This window comes from Rhyacophila brunnea, unplaced genomic scaffold (genome assembly GCF_057557595.1).
Source record: "Rhyacophila brunnea isolate RB1 unplaced genomic scaffold, BYU_Rbru_1.0 scaffold_6, whole genome shotgun sequence".
In the NCBI taxonomy this organism is placed as follows: Eukaryota; Metazoa; Arthropoda; class Insecta; order Trichoptera; family Rhyacophilidae; genus Rhyacophila; species Rhyacophila brunnea.
In genome coordinates this window covers 36,346,481-36,366,531 of record NW_028233276.1, presented here as the reverse complement: position 1 = coordinate 36,366,531, position 20,051 = coordinate 36,346,481, and the positions used below count along the sequence as shown (strand labels likewise).

The 20,051-nt window shown below is 32.9% G+C and overlaps 1 protein-coding gene across 1 annotated transcript in view; it reads right to left on the bottom strand.

Annotated features, from left to right (window-relative positions):
- LOC147065618 (uncharacterized) overlaps window positions 1-19,548 on the bottom strand; it is a 68,352-nt gene extending 48,804 nt beyond the window's left edge. Inside the window, exon 1 of the mRNA XM_085956534.1 lies at window positions 19,029-19,548. Within this exon, the coding sequence (XP_085812660.1) occupies window positions 19,029-19,079 (51 nt within the window). The 5' untranslated portion in view covers window positions 19,080-19,548. The remainder of the gene's footprint in view (window positions 1-19,028) is intronic.
- Window positions 19,549-20,051: the final 503 nt, after the last annotated feature.

Genomic DNA, 20,051 nt, shown 5'->3' with positions numbered 1-20,051 from the left:
ACCCATAAAATTCCTCAGTGTTTTCTTCAGTGTGGAAAGATTCAATAGCAGTCTCGGGTTTGAACTATTGGACACCGAAACGTTCGAAACCTGCATCCAATCACTGGGAGAATTACAAGTAAAAGTAACGCCAAACTTTAGGAGGCTTTTCAATGTATTTTTAATAAAAAAAATGCCATATTATATTTTATTCGACCATGTCTGATCCTAATCAAGGTCAGATCAAGGCAACACCATATGGGCCTCCATATAGTAGAGGTTTGTATTAGCAGATTTTGTTTTTACGAGAAATTGATGTCAACCTATTAGGTCCTCATACTCATACACAAATTGAAAAACAATGTGTATTTGCCAGACCCAGGATTCGAACCTGGGATCCACGACCATATATTAAATCTCGTGTAAAGGAAAATAATTTAATTAGGTACCTACAGATATAAGATTATTCGTAGACAATACTTTGTAAATTAAATGACATCATCAAATAAAAAAAAATCACTAGATTGCATTTTATCAATGGCATTTTGGATGCTGTAATACTTACACATGGTTTAAACTTTAAATTAGCCAGACAGATATAATACGTGGATATAGAATATAATATTGTCTATATCTTAAAATGGAAAGGTGGTTTTATTTTGCCTCCACGAAAGTTTTAAGAATTTTCGCACGGTATTGTGCAAAGACTGATCATATGCAATATTTTATTAGCCGATTTCGCAACCTGTCAAAATGTAACATTTTTAATCGAAAAAAGAACCGGATTCTCCGCGCGCTATAAAAATACTCGAGAAAGACTAGACTGGGCAGATCGACGAATATAAAAATCATTTAAACTGTACTTTGTAATATTAAATTTATTATATATGTAATATTGTTTGCGGTGAGCTGACGGGGTGCAATTTTCCCCAGTGTCATTTATATCTAGTTGGGGTTAATCAAAATGCATTGTTGGGTGGTTATGAATACTGGATGTTACTTGTTAAATGCGTAAAGTAAAATATCACTTAATTTGTATAAATTTAAATAGGAAAGTCTGTCACAGTGAAATGAAACGTAGTGTCCTTACCCCGATTAAAAGAAGGCAAGCAAATCGGGCCAAGTTAAGGCTTTATAAACATAATATGTAAAAAAAAATATATATATATATATTATAATGTCAACGATCGATGTTATGAATTTATGAAAATACGAAACTTTAGAGCCACTTTTTATTATCTTATCTACTAATGCATAACGTGACTAGATTCTCTCTGCAGTAACCTGTCTTATTATATAATTCGATACTGTAATATAGAAATGAGCGCTGAATGAGGCCTTTACCTGTCTAGTTTTAAGGTAAAGATATGTAGGTATAAGAGCTGTCTAGCGTATATGCAACACTGTAGGTATTATTGTTTATGGTCGCTACCAATCAGCAATGGGTTACTTTTGCATTTAACAGCGAGAATTAGGTGTGATAGTGTTACCGTAGCATGGACACTTTAATCAGCCTCTATTCATAAGTTTAGAAAAGGCTTGTAGCTACTGAACAATATTCTATTAATTTTTCAGTTCTCGTGGGAAATGGCAGGTGTATTTTAATCAGCCTAATGAATCGATGGTTTGCGAAAGTTCATTATTCTAATGTAATGCCTTGAAAGGGGAGTGTATTTCACGATCGATATTTCACTGCAAAAGGGAAACCGCTGTAACCAAACACCTTCCTTTGACAGTATGCACAATAGACACCATTTACTATCATACAAAATAAAAAAAAGCTTTCATAAGTAGCCGTATAGCTTAATAATCAAAGTTACCAGACTGCATACGGTGATTTCCCCAACATTTGTTTGACAATATTATAATAAGTAACGATTGAGCTAGTAGATACCAAATTTCGTATGGCTTATTAAGTGAATTATATTACAACGGTTTTATTGAATCTGCCAGTTAAAAAGACGCTAAAAAGATGAGACAGGTGGTGGGTAGTTAATTAGGGTTGGTGAAAATAAATAATAAAAAACAATTTAATATTTCTTATCTGTGACTATGTCGAAAGAAAGGGAATCGATACCTGGTATCGGTAACGCGTATTACTTGGTAAACGTTAAAATAATATAAATTCGATCTAAAAAAAGAGTGGACATGTAATATATGGGCATTAACACATCGATATTGTCTCAAATCATGCATCAAAGTACACGCCCACTTGTAGCGATATTTTTTTATTAATACTTATGTGTTATTAACAGTAAAAGTGCGTTAAGAAATTAAATGAACTTAATAAATTATATAAACTTAATAAATTATATAAACTTAATAAATAAAATAAACTTAATAAATTAAATAAACTTAATAAATTAAATAAACTTAATAAATTAAATAAACTTAATAAATTAAATAAACTTAATAAATTAAATAAACTTAATAAATTAAATAAACTTAATAAATTAAATAAACTTAATAAATTAAATAAACTTAATAAATTAAATAAACTTAATAAATTAAATAAACTTAATAAATTAAATAAACTTAATAAATTAAATAAACTTGATAAATTAAATAAACTTGATAAATTAAAAAAACTTAATAAATTAATACTTTGGAAGCTAAAGATGCACCTGGCGCGTAATGAACAGGCGGCCGATCGATGTAATTAACGTGCATTTTAAAGGTGGTAATTTAAAAAATCATTATCTAGTCAGCAGCGAATGAGATAAACGTTAAAACAGTAAAAGTGCGTTAAGAAATTTTCAGAAATATATATTTTTTTATCATTTAAATACCGAGTAATTGGCGCGCATAAATCACTCGCGTCTGGCAACACTGTAAAACATTTTACATGAGTGGCATCTGTAAAATATCGGCGTTATAACGATTCGATACGCAATTTTATTAATTAAAACGATTTTGCGGCCAATTACTAAATTGCCATGCTGTAATACATAATGTATTGGGATTCACGTTGATAAAAAAATCTACCCAATATATTCTATACTGCGAGCGGTATCGAACTATGAATAAACAATTAACGCTGGGCTTATGGGTTAATGTAAAATTATTGTAATTGGATGATTGATAGTGTGTGAAAACAGACAATTAATCAAGTTGAAATGGTATTTTTTTCATTCGTTTTCTGTTACTATTAATGTGAACGTTTAATTTACAATTAACAGGTAAAATTGAAAAAAATGAACAAACCATTCATAAACTATTCAAAACAAAACTCAAATTCACTACCAAATTCCTATTAAGACACAATAGAGTACTACGCAGGAATAGATTTTTTTTTTTTTAAAGTTCAATTTTTCTACCCTTTCAATGCCAATGACCCAACGGTAAGTGACCTGATATTTGAAATATGCACATTACATGACGTTACAGTGGTAACCATTGTGGGAATAAGGTACGCAGACGCCATTACATACATCATGTAATGAGTTTAGTTCTAAATTCGAACACCTGACGATTTATGATGGTATACCTATCTATACTAATATGCAGTACCTTCTCAAAAACGCATACAAAAGATAACAAAACAACAGAGCCCTTGAATGGTCTTGGTTAAAAGGGCTCTATAGGCAGATTTGTAAACGTGTTTATGACGGCCTTCATGCAGAACTGTGGTGAACGTCTCCGGCGTCTAACGGCGTATAAATAAATATTGACACTGTCGTTTTGTATTTACAATATATCATCCATATATGGAATAATCTGAACGCCCGAGTGTCGTGTCGTCCATACAAAATGTATGCATTTATATTATGTCAGGCGTGCGAATGTCCACGGAGCCCTATTATGCACAACTGTCGTTGTTTAGCTCGTTCACTTAACTTAGCACATTGGAGTGCGAGGGAACATTTTTTCTATTATCTATTACTTGTATGTTTCAACTAGTGATAGTAATTATTTGTAAGCACAGGACGGATTAAAAAGATATAAATGTAACAGTCGCCATGGACAAAGGTTTTGAAGTAGAACTTAGTTTATTATTTTATTACAGTCACACCATACGTCATATGATACATATTATTATACGTAACTATTGATACTAACATATTATTTGAAAAGTTTATCCTATATTTCTCCACATTCGAGATTTAAACCTTGTTACCCAGAGAGCGACCGATTTTCCATTATTTTTTCACTACTTACTGCAAGATTTATTCAATCCAATCACATAAAAGTTAAAATAATGAATTACATAGTATAAAAAACATTACCATTGATTGCGTAAGGTATAAGCCTCAAAATAATTGAGGTTTTACCAATTATAAACGGGTTGCTAACCATTCGCCCAACCAATTGAATCATTACCTACTCTGGATCAAACACAATTAAGTATATTATCGGGGTTAACTTATTATGACATTGAGTATGTATTACGCTGTCTAAAGTATAATTAAAATATTGATAATTTTAACTTGGATGCACCAATCTGCTCGTCAGCACGCCACTGCGTAGACATTAACAAAATAAATAATAGCGAATAATGTCATAGAATATTAATTCAATGACAAGGATCTAGTTATATTCTTATTTTTAAATATAATATAATGTCTACATGGCCAGTAGTTTCAATAAATAAAATAAATGTGACTCATTTACTAGACACGAGAAAACAATGGATGACATAATAAAATCCCAGGATATTCTCAGTTTATCTCGTCGTATAATTTAAACTTTAAAGTCTAATCCTAATTAGGTGCTTAAGTAATAACCTTAATCATAAACAACAGTAGGTTCTATGTAACAAGTATTTTTTATTTGTACTATGTAACTACTTGTACTTACTAAACAAACTTTATCTACCACAGTACTGGGTGAGCTAATTTTATTATCATGTTTGTAATATAGAAGTGACATAATAAATACTAGTATTATTTATATATTTGTAATATTACATATTATTACGTAGTTATTAATGAATCATATTGTAGTAAACTGTGAATTTCGCAACATTTCCAACACATTTAAACATATTATTGAAACCTTAAAATTCCACACTCAAAAGAGGCACGACCAAAAGTCGGGTCTTCTGACTGACTCATCGCATGTTTTGGTTGTTTGTATTTTACAGATCTGTTTTTACAACAACTAGATACTCACACCTTCGAAGTTTCATGAACGAGGCAAGAATAATCATTTTGTAAAAGCTCTGACGGTTGATAGAAAAACTGTGCAGAGACGAACGGATTGAGGATAAAATCACTTTATTAGTATATTTATGTACCTAAGTATTTACTTTTACTCAATATTTTTAAAGTATGTTTGCAAATTAATAATATCTATGAAAGACTTGTATTTAATTAAATACAAGTTAATGTATTGTATTTAAGTTGCGATGTTGCTCGGTTAATTATTTAGTACCTAATGATTAATAATTATCGACGGTTGCGTACCTGTTAAATGTCTTGCAAGGCTTTTATAAATAGATGTGATATATTTAGTATAATAAACAAGCAAAATGTGTTAGTGAATAATAATAATATGTAATTAATATTACATAAGCGGATGGATAGTGCAAGCAAATCAAAGATGGCAAAAAGGATTGGTTTAACATGATGATGTAACTATGATGATAGTATTACAAGGCGAGAGTCTGAATACTTGAAGCAAGGAGTTGGTTACATCTTATGACATGTTCAGGCGTGGGTAAGTATTGGGAAATTCTGACTGTAACGAAGTTAAGAAATGTAACTATGCAAGTATTATCTATCATCTAATCATCAATTTTAAAGAGTGGGTAGCAAGGTAATGCATAAATGCAATTAACTAGTAAATGATTAAAAAATATCTAGTTAATTTTACATACTTTATTGGCTATTCTATCATACATGCATGCATTTATACATAATAAATGAAAGTGATTCCAAGCAGGTAATTCAAAACGTTTAAATTGTATAGTTTGTTATAGTACATAGATACTCGAATTATATAGTAGTAAATACTTGCGTACATACATGTTTTGTAAGGTTTCTTTTCCAGCAATGACCAAAATGTTTGGATTAGTTAGAAATGGGAAGCTTAATCGAATTATTTATCGAAAAAATAGAATTGCACTGGTAATTCCATTTTTGAAGCCTGCATTATCATAAAACACAGTAAAGGAGAACTTATTTTTTTTAAAATTTGAGCGGGAATTGTTTTAACTTTAAGAAGGAGTACCGTCCACAATAGAGATGTGCAAATGACATACAAATAAAAAAATATGAGTAGTTTTTACGTCACCAAATAAATATGTACATATTAATACGTGAGTTGTATGAAATGTATACATCGTTTTCTTTATTAGCTCGTCAATAAAAAAAAAATTCATGCTGAATTCATGCTGATGCCAGTTATCAATAATTAGTCGTCTTTATTCAGAGTTCAACGTATAGCTATAGATAATATAATAATTTATCCGAAAAAATATTTTCAGTACTACCTAAACGCCTGTCTTAACGTTCGATTTTTGTATTGTTTGAATATAAAGAAGCGTTCTTACCATCTATCAAGACGTTAATTGAAAAATCGTCCGTTTTCCTTGGCATCTAAAAGTATGCATAGAAAGAAAGTTATAAATTGATCGAAGAATCACGACTGAAGCTCACCTGTCAAATCATAATGCTGCTGCTCAATTTACGAAAGTGAAGCGATGTCCATATTATTTTTAAATAAATTAAATTATAATATTAAGTACATACCAAAAAAAAACAAGTTGCCATTTCGATACGATAATGATATTTAGAAAAAACTTTTAATGAATATTGAAAGTATTGTAGTATTTTATTTAGTTTGGACAGTTAATTAATACAGCTGTTTGGGTGGTAAAAGATCAATGCTTGCGAAATTTATTCAGTTCTAATTTCAGGTAGACGAAACTAATCAAAATGGTTTTCATACATACTGGTAGTATATTTTTGGTATACGTATTTGCATTAGGACGAATAAGCGATGCAATAGGCGTTTGTTGTTTAACCAGTTGCTGCGGAAACGACCCAGGAAATAAAGATAACGACAAAAAAGTAAAGGACTTGTATTTAAATATCTGTAGATATTATATTTCGTCGGTAGCATGTTATTTTTTTTTTTGTCAATCGGTTAGTATGCGAACTGGAGCATTTTTGAATAGTCGATCGCAATAAATCTTCATAATGATTTTCGGAGCATTAAAATCGGCGTTTCCCACGCTTAGGCAGGTTCCACGGTACGGTACCTCAAAAACGACAGTGGCCAAAGACAAAGGTGCGATTAAGCCGGCAATTGGACACAGCGAGCCATAGTAACTGCACTTGATTGCATATTAACTATTCATTTCGGGTACGACCGGTTACCGCAGATAATCGCATGCAAAATAATGACACCAAATGTTCTAGTATTCAGGAGACTCTCTTGATCTGTTTGTTTGTTCTACGAAGAGTAAAAACAGTTACATAGCAGATACCACTATAAACTGTCTAACTGACTTATCGGTTTTTCTAAGGACAAAGGCGTGTACATATTTACTTTAAAACATATAAAACAAGCTATCCGTACAAGTATTTTTATATTAATTGACTACATGTTACAGGTGCTATACATTAATAGAGCAAAATAAATACAATTATTCAGGAAGCAAATTATATCTTACCACATAATGTTGACTAGGCGTATTATTTACTGTACATAAATCATTGTGATGACCTATCTTTTCTCGTCATACCAATACTAAACATATAATTAGATTAGAAATAAGGCTATATTTTATTTATAGAGTATTACAACTTTAATATTATTCCTGTCAAAATATGGAGTATAAGCCCATTTTAATTAATATCGTCAATATTATAGCTATCATTAGATTAGGCGTCGTGAATATTGGATACAGGATGGCTATAAAAAATGCTATAATTCTTCGTTAGCATCGCATGTTACGTCATTCATTTAGTATAATTCTGATGGGTGAGGTAATCGTGTTTAGAGGAAGACAGTGAAGTAGCATCGTAATTAAAATTATAAAGACTGCTTACCTGAGCGTGAAATCTACAAAGAACGGAGGCTCTTAATTAAGTGGGACCGAACTGCTCATTGTATGCATTGCTGGATTCAAACCAAGTATTTAAAACAACATGAGTACTGATTTGTGGCGAAACAGGGAGTGGAGTAGTTTGTGAGTAGGTATACAATACTTATGATTTCAAGCGGGTAGGCCAGGTGGGGACAGTAAAATTGTCTTGAATCAGAGTCTAAGTCCTAAATAAAAAGTTAAATAAATAAATATACATGTAGATAAAGACAGAATGTGAGAAAGTTAAAATTATTGACACAACAATAAGGAAGCATTCAGTAAAAAATTGATTTCGAATAGGAAATCAATAAAAATTTTAGAGCAAAATTTCGATAATAAATAATATAATTTTTGATTAGGCAAATAGGAAATGACTTATCGTTTATTTAGTTTGTTGTATGTTAAAATGATCTAGTTTCCTGAGACGACTGGTTTGATCCGATTATTAAAAGTAAAAAGTATCGGGGTGACAGAAGAATACACGGGTAATTTTAATCGTAAAAGTGCGGCCACACCGAAAACAAGTCGCGCGACAACTCGTTAAATTTTACGATAAGCATGATAATTATCGCAAAAATTTAACGAGTTGTCGCGCGACTTGTTGCCGGTGTGGCCCCACTTTAATATTTATATCTTGCATACGATATCCGCTTATGCGATGCGGCCTGTGTTCAGGTGCGCCTTCTCACAGGGAACGTCGTACACAGGTAACCACACCAACTGACAGGTGAATGAGGTTAGATCAAAGACACGACAGTTGCGTCACTCCGAGGAGCAATAATAATGGCCTATTGTTTTTTTTTCTGTTCCTCTTAAAGGTAATTGGTGGCCACAGAATCGCAATGCCACCTTGATGATGGTGACTTTCTAAAATATCAGAAACGACTGCGAAATTGGTGCACTCGATTAGTGGCAGATGACATAACGGCAAAAAGACAATCGTAACCATTGTATATTACCATTAAAATAATATCAAGACTGTATTTAATATTATGGTGAAGTAGCAGAAGCCAGTAGCAAATATCTTGAGGATAACAGACCGTGAACCGGGAATGATTTGATTTAACTCGAAATGACTCAAACACTTGATAAATACCAAGAATTATTCTTTTAGATCAAGCACTATAAAGTACACTTTGATTTATGTTACATAATCAAATTATTTTACAATATAAAACTATAATATTATTTTGAATAATTATTTAATTTAAAAATCCAGTGTAATAAAATAATTCTGTTATCAAATATCGATAAGATGTCAGTATTAATTGGTTTATAATTAAGCACATTTGTATCAGGAGCAAAGAACTGTAAGGATGTATCGAGTTCCAATCGCGGGAGATGCTATTGCCCGGGTCTTGTCGCTGATCGTATCAGCGGTATATAAAAAAAACTGGGTGTTGTTACAGGCAGGACTCGTGGTACTGTTCCGAGAAATCTGCAAGCATCTCTGCCGCGTGTCTGCATTGCAGGATAAGCAACACGCGAGAGTATCTCGGGACAACTGAATGGTAAGACAGCGGACAGTGAAGGGGCTTCATTCATAATTTATAAGGAACGATATCAAGCTCGTGGCCTCGGGCTGTTTCAGCCATGCGAGATGTTTCTAATGAGGGTGGAGATTTAGAGAAGGTATCAAATAGAATATATATGAATGGACGAGGGTTGATAACGGTTTAAGACTCGGTTATAATATATTACTACCCACCCCAAGACATTAGCAATGGTTCTTAGATACCTACCTCATATAATACATACGTACGTAATTAGTATGTACCCTATACTGCTCTGGTAAAAATAATTATCCAAAAGCTGTTTATAAATCACATACGCCTATAAAATAGTCTCACAAACATGTAGTGATATAAATAATAGCAAAAGGATTAAAAATGAATTCTTTGAAATATTGCTACGAGTTGCATTCTTTTTTATTTATAACAAAGAGATATCAGCAAAATAAAATGCATCGAGATGAAAACCGGAATGTCGACAGTCAATGGTAACTACATCAATCATTGAATACAGCATTGATGCAGTTAAAACGGCCATGAAACTAAATAAAAGAATGGACAAATAAGTAGATACCAATTCTCTTCAGCTTAAGTTAGGTAATTTAATACTTTGTTAAATACACAGAAATCATTAATTTATACTTTATTTTACTGTAACCTGTACTGGAGCATCGGACGTGTCTTTCATTATTTTCATTGTTTCATGAATGCAATGGACTGTTGTAGAATCCGAATGGACTCGTATACGTCTCAAATAAAATAATTTATCAATAAACTGGATGCGTTCATTCTTATACAGGCGGGCGCGGTAAAAAGTGGTTCTTATTTCCTATCAGCGCGTCCGAGCCCGTTTGGGAGGGCGATGTTCCCTCCAGGAGTATCAGGACAAGAGAGGAGAGAAGGCTCTTGTAATTGCGAGATTAATTAGCCGATACGACGGTATTTCGGACATGTCCGGTCGTTGAACCAAGTATATTATGCACACTCGCGTTTTTAGCACGATTGTTTCATAGCCTAATAATATATTAGATAGTAAATGAATGGAACATTATAATAGATTTATTTACATAAGAATAAGATTGAATTGCGTGAAAATAGTTGCATGAAAGTCGTTTTTTTGAACATTTAAAACAATTTGATTGTACTTACTTGGTTACAGATTGTAAGAAAACTAGACATTAAATCTAATGAAATAAAAGCTAGGAAACTACAAAAACTAGATAAACTAGGAATATCTTGTATCGTAATCAATATGATTGCGACAGAGATGCTGAATAAAGAGTAAGGTACATTTATTTTAAACATCGTATAAATAAAGGTACCTATTGTCATCGTGATATATGGTGTCTGCAAAATTCTACGTATGCAGTTCGCCGTATCACATTTCGCCGTGAATGTTGTATCGGACATATATGGACGTATACTAAAGACCGTCCAACCTCTTTGGGTCGTATAGTACTGACATAAAATTCATGTCTAAATAAAACACGGTTCTTGTCGGTTTACACTTTACAAGAAGCCAGAAACAAACAAATTTTTAAAATCCTACTGGATTATTTGTTAGGTTCATGAATTATATTGAATCTAATAAAATTGGAGACCGTATAGTAGATATACAGTCATCTCTTCGATAAGAAAGCTCACGGCGAACTGTACCTGTTTTACGTACAATTTACATGTAACATGAGGGATTTGCCCTCAGTGTACCACATGTGCACCTAAATATTATTACAGAGCCCGAAAAAAGTTAATGTAAGATTAGTAAAAAAATACATTCCTTTAAAGTTTAAGTAAAGATTTCCTTTTAATAATGCGATTAGTGCTAGGGGCACATGAATAGCTTAACAATAATACCCCTGTCGGCGGAAATATTTTCCATACATTCAATAATTTCCACACAAAAACAACGCCGGGGGTTGTCATTCGTTACCCAAATCTTCTAATTCCGTTAGCTAATGAGGCAGGCGCCTGCGAGGAAGCAAACTGGCATAACTAAATGGGACAATACACTGCGGTAAGTGGTCATAACCGACCCACCAAGGCTGGTATTAGGGATTATGGGATTATAAGCCGAAGTCCAATGATGCGTTCTAAGTAATCCTACTGTGACAATGCCGAAGGGACCTCGGCTAAGCCGTAACAGATCCATGCATCTCTGCAAGATGTAAAGCAGAATGTCGCTAGTACTATTTACTTAGTTGGAATAACCACTGGGTTATCAGCAATTTGGATGTGTTTATTAAAGAATTACTGCATATTTAAGTTATGAACACGTGCGGGGTTTGGCATTTCCAAGATTTTGTATTTCCCAGTTGAAAATTTAATTAGGAAATTGCACGTGTGGGGAAAAGGGTAAGTAACGTCATAGTTATAGCAAACGTCAGAAAGGGTTTACAAATTATCATAAGTACGGGTAATTAATACTTCACATATCAGTTTGCCTTTGATTTGGCTATATTTAAAAAAAACCGTTCGTTTATAGCAATAATTGATCTCTGCTTGTAACGTAAATATGGGTAGAAGTACCTATGTACGTATAGATTGCAGCATCTCGCAGCCGACAAAGAACAATAAAATGCATGTAGCTCGGATGCATTTTCTTGGCTTATTATAATACGTAGGTAATTGAAGTGTTTGGATTGGTTGGGCGGTGCATTATATCCTTTTTTGCATAGGCAGACGAGGTTGCATTAAAACCACGGACCGATATGACGGACTAACGTTGCAATTTCGTGCATGCGAATTCGGCCCTGGCGACCTCTGACGGGTCCTCGTATCAGAAATGCGTCATGGATGACTGCCAGATATTGAAGATTGCTAGCAAGTATTTTAAATGATTCTTTTTATCGGAATAATCCGGTCTAATTAAAAACAAATCGTATGATAATCTATACGCTCATAAATATTTGCATATTTATTTACATTTATGAAAATATTAATTAGCAATTTCCACATTCCAAAGTGATATCTAAATTTCCTTGATTTACTAAAACGAATATAAAATACATACATAATTGGAAGAACTGTCCTAAAACGGTGCATTTTGTCAGGTTAAATTTTAAATAAACCATTAATATACACATGTGCCTACTTATTTAAGAATATTCGATTTAAGCAGATTAACCTAATTAATATTTGGAGATATCCGTTTATGTCAATAAGTAAAAGTTAAAAGAATGTAACACAAAATATATTAGCTACACTCCTCCAATAATCACACTAAAATACAGGATTGACACACAAAACATTAATTTGTAAAATAAAAAAAACTCTTGGATTCTAGAACTGTAGTAAATGTTTGGTTTTGACGTGGAAGGACTTGGATACATAGCAATAATTGCATTCTGTGTGAGTATGTAAGTGAGCATATTGCAACGGAGGAAGATGCACCGTGGTCCGTGAACATGGTTGGTAGAGATCACGCTTTGTACGTGATTGCGCTTCAAGGAATGCAACTCGAGTGTGTAGGTACTTGAATAGGTAGGTACCGACTTTACTGGGATTCACTCGCATACCTACTGCTTTAATGCAACAATGTAATGAAGCTGCAGTTTATTGATTAACCTTTGTGCCACAATTGAATGTAGGTAAAGTATTAGATTATCATGACGTGTCATAATTAATTCTCTACCTGAAAGTCGATATATCAATCCAAAAAGAACACTGAGAGAAATGTAATGTAATTTTGATGAGCTCAATGTATAATTTATAATAATATAAAGCTCTGGGTTCAAATCCTAGTGAGGTCACAAATTATATGTATGTGATTTTCTAAAAACCTGTTAGTTGTAGTGTTAAAAATAATATACATAGTCATGTATATATATATTTTTAATAAAAAAATCTTATAAATTTACCATTAACCAGAGTTTTTGACGACGACCTAATGTTATTATGGAGGTGGGACCTAAATAGACGAAAGCGAAACTGAAGAAGGGGTTATCTCTTACTAATATGTAATTTAACATTTTCTGCAAATCAATGAAGATTCATTTGGAGCATAAATAATTTCGTATACTTATAGCGTAATAATATGTTTATAATAATAGTACGTAAGTAAGGCACTAAAGATATTAATTAACACAGGCTACCATTTCATGATTCCATATAATATCTATGTATTAGTCCAATTTCTTATTTTACAAATATTATTAATTTAGTCAATCTTTATGCAGAATAAAATGCTTGATTTCAACAATAAATAAATTGACACCGTTTGTCCGTTTGAAGACGAGATATTCGCTAAGGTAATCAAACAAATCGCTTAAAGGATTGTTGCGAGCAATGTGTCAAAATAATTAGTTTTAACTTTTAGCTGGAAAAAAAAAAAATTATGCAGTGGAGAAGTAACTGACGCGAGGTTTTTAACGCATTTCGAAAGAAACGTCGCGCTATTTGGGAAAGGAATGCAGAATTCTTCCACCAGACAGTCAAACACAGAAGACATCCCAGATTTAGATCGATTTACACGATAAAATAAGAATTCTGTCGTTCGGGCTTCGAAGTTCACGATAACTTGAAAATATATTGCACTTGCCTACTGGGTACATAGTCTTTTTTTAAATGCACATTATATCTATGCACTTTTATATTAGCCTGATACATTTACATCGGTGATTAAGGTTGAATAATGGTCTTCCTATTTCTCATTGGAAAGCTAATGGGTTTGGACGTATTATACTTAGGGCAGGATTACCATCATATTATATACCTACCTACCTGTCATAAGAAATCAAAAACTGTGAGATCCTAGCTCAAAGCGAATGACAGCGACTCATTGGGATATAGGTAAGTAATACTTAGTCAAGTTAAGACCGGTTTAAAGTTTAAATATACCATCAATAATATGTGTAACTAGCAGGTAGCTAAAATGCAGTTTAGTGAATGATTCAATGGGAGAATAAAATAATGATTTATTATCGTAGTCCCCAATGCAGGCGAGAGTTCAGAGTTGGCAAATTTGTTTGAATTCATCGCGAATGTGAATGATGGGCGATTGCAAATTCATAAAATACGTTGCGATTATCTTGGAAATGCATATTCAGTTAGAGTTTGATAATAAAATTGATGGAATTTTATGACAGTTAAAGCATGGAGGAAATAGAATGAATAGATAAATGGGAAGACTCAAAAGCAATCACACTAAACCGAGTAGACATTCAACTTGTCCAGGGAATGAGATTATTTACTGCTTGTCAAGCAAATGCCACCTTTATAATAACTGTTTAACCTCAAATGTCAGATTTTAATCAACTACAAAATATTCAATGTCTTGCAAATTGAGTACATTGTTATAACATAGTAATGACTAAGAATAATATGTAGTTTTTTTTACAGTAAGTACCTAAATCATAGTAGATGGTAATAAAATATTGTAGCATGATTTACGGATTGGCGGAGATGGACATAAAATTTATAATTACATATTTTTTTTTATAATCGAAGAAAGTATTCACGGGTTTTTTTTTTAACAATTTCAGATTTTCTAAAAATTAGTAGGCGCACAGTCAACATTGATTCGCAAGATTTATGACAACATCTTTCTCTGGTGGTGTTTTTTGTCAGTTTTATGACATATGGTAATTTTTTTGTATCAAGATGCTGGATGAATTTTAAAATCCTGCACTCGTTTGTCCGTAAAACTGCACAAAGGATTACAAAAAAAATTTGTGCGGCACACAAAATACAGAAGCGAGATAATGAATTGAAATCGGTTATCCCTTTTTCGCAACAGATTGTAAGCATCCAAAAGAAGCGAGAGATTTAAAATCACTCAAAAACTTTTTTCAGCATAGAAAATGCATGGATAACCAAAGAAACAGATGACTGTACCAAGTGCAGATGTTTCGAGCAGAATACGAACTAAAGGTGTAGTCACCTCAGGTAAATATAACGGAGACAGGTATAATAAAGCAGAAGGTTAGAGGGAGATCGGCGATCAGGATTCAAGAAGTATTGAGGAGGTATTTTAAAATTGATTCGGTGAGGTTAGGCTTCGCAAAGCTGGGCCCGCGAGCGTGGGAAAGTGATGATCGTGTACCGCGTTTCACACACACAGACGCGGGCCGCACACCTTGTCTCGCACACACGCGAGAGGAATCATATACACACACTCCGTCGAGAGTACGTACAGGTAGAAGTTAGGAATGAAATGGTAGTCGATTGTAAATCTCGGCAATGCACCGTCAGAGGAGCGCAACTACATTTTATGGATAGCTCAATAAAACAAAACGATATTGGATAATTACGCGGTTTTATTTTTGAACGGACGCGGTTGGACCACTTTTATTGATACCTGTACATGCACATACATTATACTTCACAGGGACGACACACGTCATAATTGTATACTTCAAAGGGAGGACAAACGTACCAAGTAAACGAATCAAAAACATAATTAATTATACGTACTCAATCTTAAGAAAGTTAGCCAAACGACAATCAACAAGAGTTTTAACTAGACATTGATTATTTGAAAAATTCCATATTGCAGCAGTAAATTTGTTTGTTTGTAAGTCGTATTATTTTAATCGTTTTTGAAGCAAGCGATTCGTCGCAAGCTTCAAATTGGTGCCTCGAAACAGTTCAAAACAGTCATACACAAAAACTTAAAACTATGCGTATTTCTCACAAATTGAGAATAGTACATGATATCAAAATAATCAACAATTAAATGATGTGATTCTAGGAATGACATAAAATGGTATTTTTACCAGATGCGTTCGTAGTTGGAATTTATGATTGTTATTTTATTTGTTATTGTGTAAGGCATTAAAATCTCAAAATTAGTTAGTGGCTCGGGCCTCCAAGCCCATGAACGTACCCAACAAACGAAATATTCATGGTTATATTATAGAAGTCAATAATATAAAAAATATTCAAATTAAATAGTTGAAGATCTACTAAAGGTTTTTAAGAATCAATCTATGCTTACAACATAATATTATCTATCTATTAAGAAATCTTTTCAAAATATCAATTCACACATTTAATTTGACATAATGACAAACGGGAGGTCGCTATTACTATAATGTTAATAACGTCAAATAATAACCTGGACGAATTTGAATACATACTTAGTAAACCATTGGGTCGCGTATATTATGACAGATAGAATAGTTTAACATATGATTTTTGTGTCACCTAAATGGTAATTAGGATAACCATGAATATAACAATATGTGAGATGTTAGAATTTTTTTATGAATTATAAATATATTTTATAGAACGAACACTGTGCTGCACGACTGGATTGTGAGGAAGGAAACTTTTTGTTTTTCGAAACGTTTTACTTCGCTCCCTATAAGTACTAGTTGGTTGGGATATCATCGTATCATAATATATTATACAAGTAAGCATAAAACTCTTTGAGTAGGTAAGTATATCACCTTGTTAAAAAAAAACATTTAATTAAACTAGGTACTTACCTATGTATAATATTATGAATATTTACCTAAATAATAAAAGGCTCACAGAAAATCATCGTGCAAAATCAAAACAAGCTAGGTATCTTAGTTGATTTCTAGTTTACTTATAACCTACTGAAATAAATAAACACTTCATACATAGGTAGTTAATATTCATAGACAATGGTTGATCTCTTTGAAAGGTACGGAATATTTTTATAATCGTTAATTAAGTCATTAATAAATTACTGACCGATTGTGCCATTTTCCTTGACGCAGATGATTTGTAATATAAAGGGGTCTTGAAACAGTTAATATCCGTCATTACAATGATCAAATTAAACCAAAATCCTTGCAACTAACATGTAAATAATGAACCATAACATAACCACCCAGATATACGTACCTACATGATAAAATAAACTGTTTACATTTGTATGTGCCATAACTGTTATTATCAATGATAATTATGTAGTTGGGGGGGGGGGCTTAGAATTAGTCAGTTTGTCGGGTGTCCGCACCCCTAAATACGACACTGATAACCAGCTAAGTATAAGTAGGTATAGTATATTATTGACGAAAGATTATGAAACATTAATCCGTGTAAAAAGCATAGGTAGGTATCAAAATCAACATACCTACTTATTAGAATTTGATCGAAGAGTATTTTTTAGAAGCAAACTTAACGATATTAATATTATTGTAATCTAAATCCATTGCTATGGATTCGTAAGTTGATTGACCGATCAATTTGCACTGCAAAATGGTTGCTTCCATACTAAGTAGTATGGAAAGAAAAAAAACTACTTCAAAGTACAACTAAGTTTCAACTTACATAAACACCGAAAAGTTCTCACGGTAAATAATAATTAGTTTTGCTGAATGTAGAAATTAACCTGAAGCTTCAGTAAACGAATGAATCATAAACGTGTAAGATTTCGCTTATTCACTAAAATGCTTATAGATATTATTTAGATAGTAAATATTTTTCTACTAATGAAATGAGTTATTAAAATTCGTTTACATTTTACTGAATGGTAGGTATACTAATTAAGCAGGCAATTATTATTCAAAAATGTTTACCACTACCGACTAGCTTTACTGAAGACTTATAATTATTTATATAAAATTATAAACGCTGAATATTTTGTGTTAACTGAATATTATAACTATTCTAATTAATTAGCTTTTTCAAAGAAGCTATGTATATTAATCAATTCTACCTTTGCCGGTTCTTATTAGAAATGTCACAATAGTTTTGCGTTAACCTAACATTTTTTGACGGATAGTCGTAAACTGTGAACGAATGATACTATAATTTATATTATTATATATACTAGCTTTCAGAAAGTTGTGTTAATATATTATTATGGTTATTGAATTCTGTAGCGGGTTGTGGGTAAAAAGTTAAATCGTACCGCGTGCGACATGAGGGAAAGTACCTACCTTCCAATTTTAAAATCGGAAGTGGAATTTTGTAAGGATGTGAAATTAGCATGGGACGCTATTAAATCCGTTTTTTTTAAGCAACGCTTCCAGTATCCGCACGCGGTCGCCTAAATTTTAAATCTTGTAATGATATCCCTTCGTGGTCCTAATGACAGAACGTTCACTTCGTTTGTCAGAATATTAATTGTGAAATATGTACTTTATGTTTCATGTATCGGTTGATAATCGAAATAATATATTTCTAGTTGAATGAAAAAAACATGTAAACAACAACTGTCTCAATATTCGAACGAACGCTTGTCGCGGATTACATTCGGAATAAGTCGGTTATCCTGGATACAGCGGCAAACACATTTTGAAAATAGCCGATATACTGGATTATTTGTTTGGATAACCTAACCTAAACTAACCCAAACTAACAAATAATCCAGTAGGTATATCGGCTATTTTCAAAATGTGTTTGCCACTGCATCCAGGATAAACGTATAGAACCACTGTCTCAATGTTCGTAAGAACGCTTGTCGCGAATTACATTCATTCACACGCGCTGATCAATTTTGTTTAGGATGTTTGTATCACTTCTGTCAGGAAAACGTCTTGGGAGCTTGATAAGTAAAGTTGGTACTTGAGAAGTTTTGCAGTAAGTACCTGGAGAACACATAATCCAAGGAACGCGAGACGCAGCAACCAGCAAGCCATGGTCTCTCCTCAGCCCGTTACCTCCTCAAAGATCGCGCCATATGCGGCAGACGAGGACACGGAGTCTTCCTCCTCGTCAAACAGCCCCCACTTAACCAACAAAACACAAGCCAATTATTCGTAAGGATTAAAAAATTAAAACCTCAGAAAACAAAACATGAATCAGATTGGCAAGCAAACACTGGGTTTCTACCGGGCCTTTATAATCCAAAGGCGACCCGAGTATAATAACAATACTAAAAATTCACCAAATACTATTTAGTTAATAATATAAACACACGAAATAATTTCCAAAAAGTGTTGTTATCCATAACATCCTCTGGCACATTATTTTCAAACACAGAAAGTAGCCGGCTTAATTTACCGGTAAAATACACAATACACACTTGATTATTCGATTTCGGTTCGGAAATATCGAATCGCTTCGATTACATGCCGTACGTAACCGATCGGTTGCTAGCGATAGACTGACGCGGGCCGCGGCGTTTCGTTCGTTCACGGTGCTCGAGCCGCTAGTGCTAGTCAAACAGCGCCTCTGGCGTATTAATCTTACATCTTCGCCCTATTTTTTGAATCCACAGATGGCGCTTATGCTTCCGAGCGAAATTAATTTATACGAGCTGTTGAGAGATTATACTGAAAAAGCCTTCAAATCACCGTGCGTAAAGAGTTCATTCGCTTGTTTACTTGCCAACTAAAATTTGGATTACACATTTTATATTGTATGTAAAAAAAATGTTTTTTACCCAGAAAAGTTTCTGACGATCACATCTCTTTTGCGCAAAAAATGTCTTTTCATTCGATAGCTGTCCATGGAGGAAATCTGAAAATAAAATTAAAAACAAAAAGTTAATAAAATCATACAATAAAAAATAATATTGGTTACTTTATAACTTATGTAAATTGATCATATTCAGTGTTGCCTTCTTTTTGTCACCGAATTATTTTCCGCGGTCGAAGAAATTATAGTGT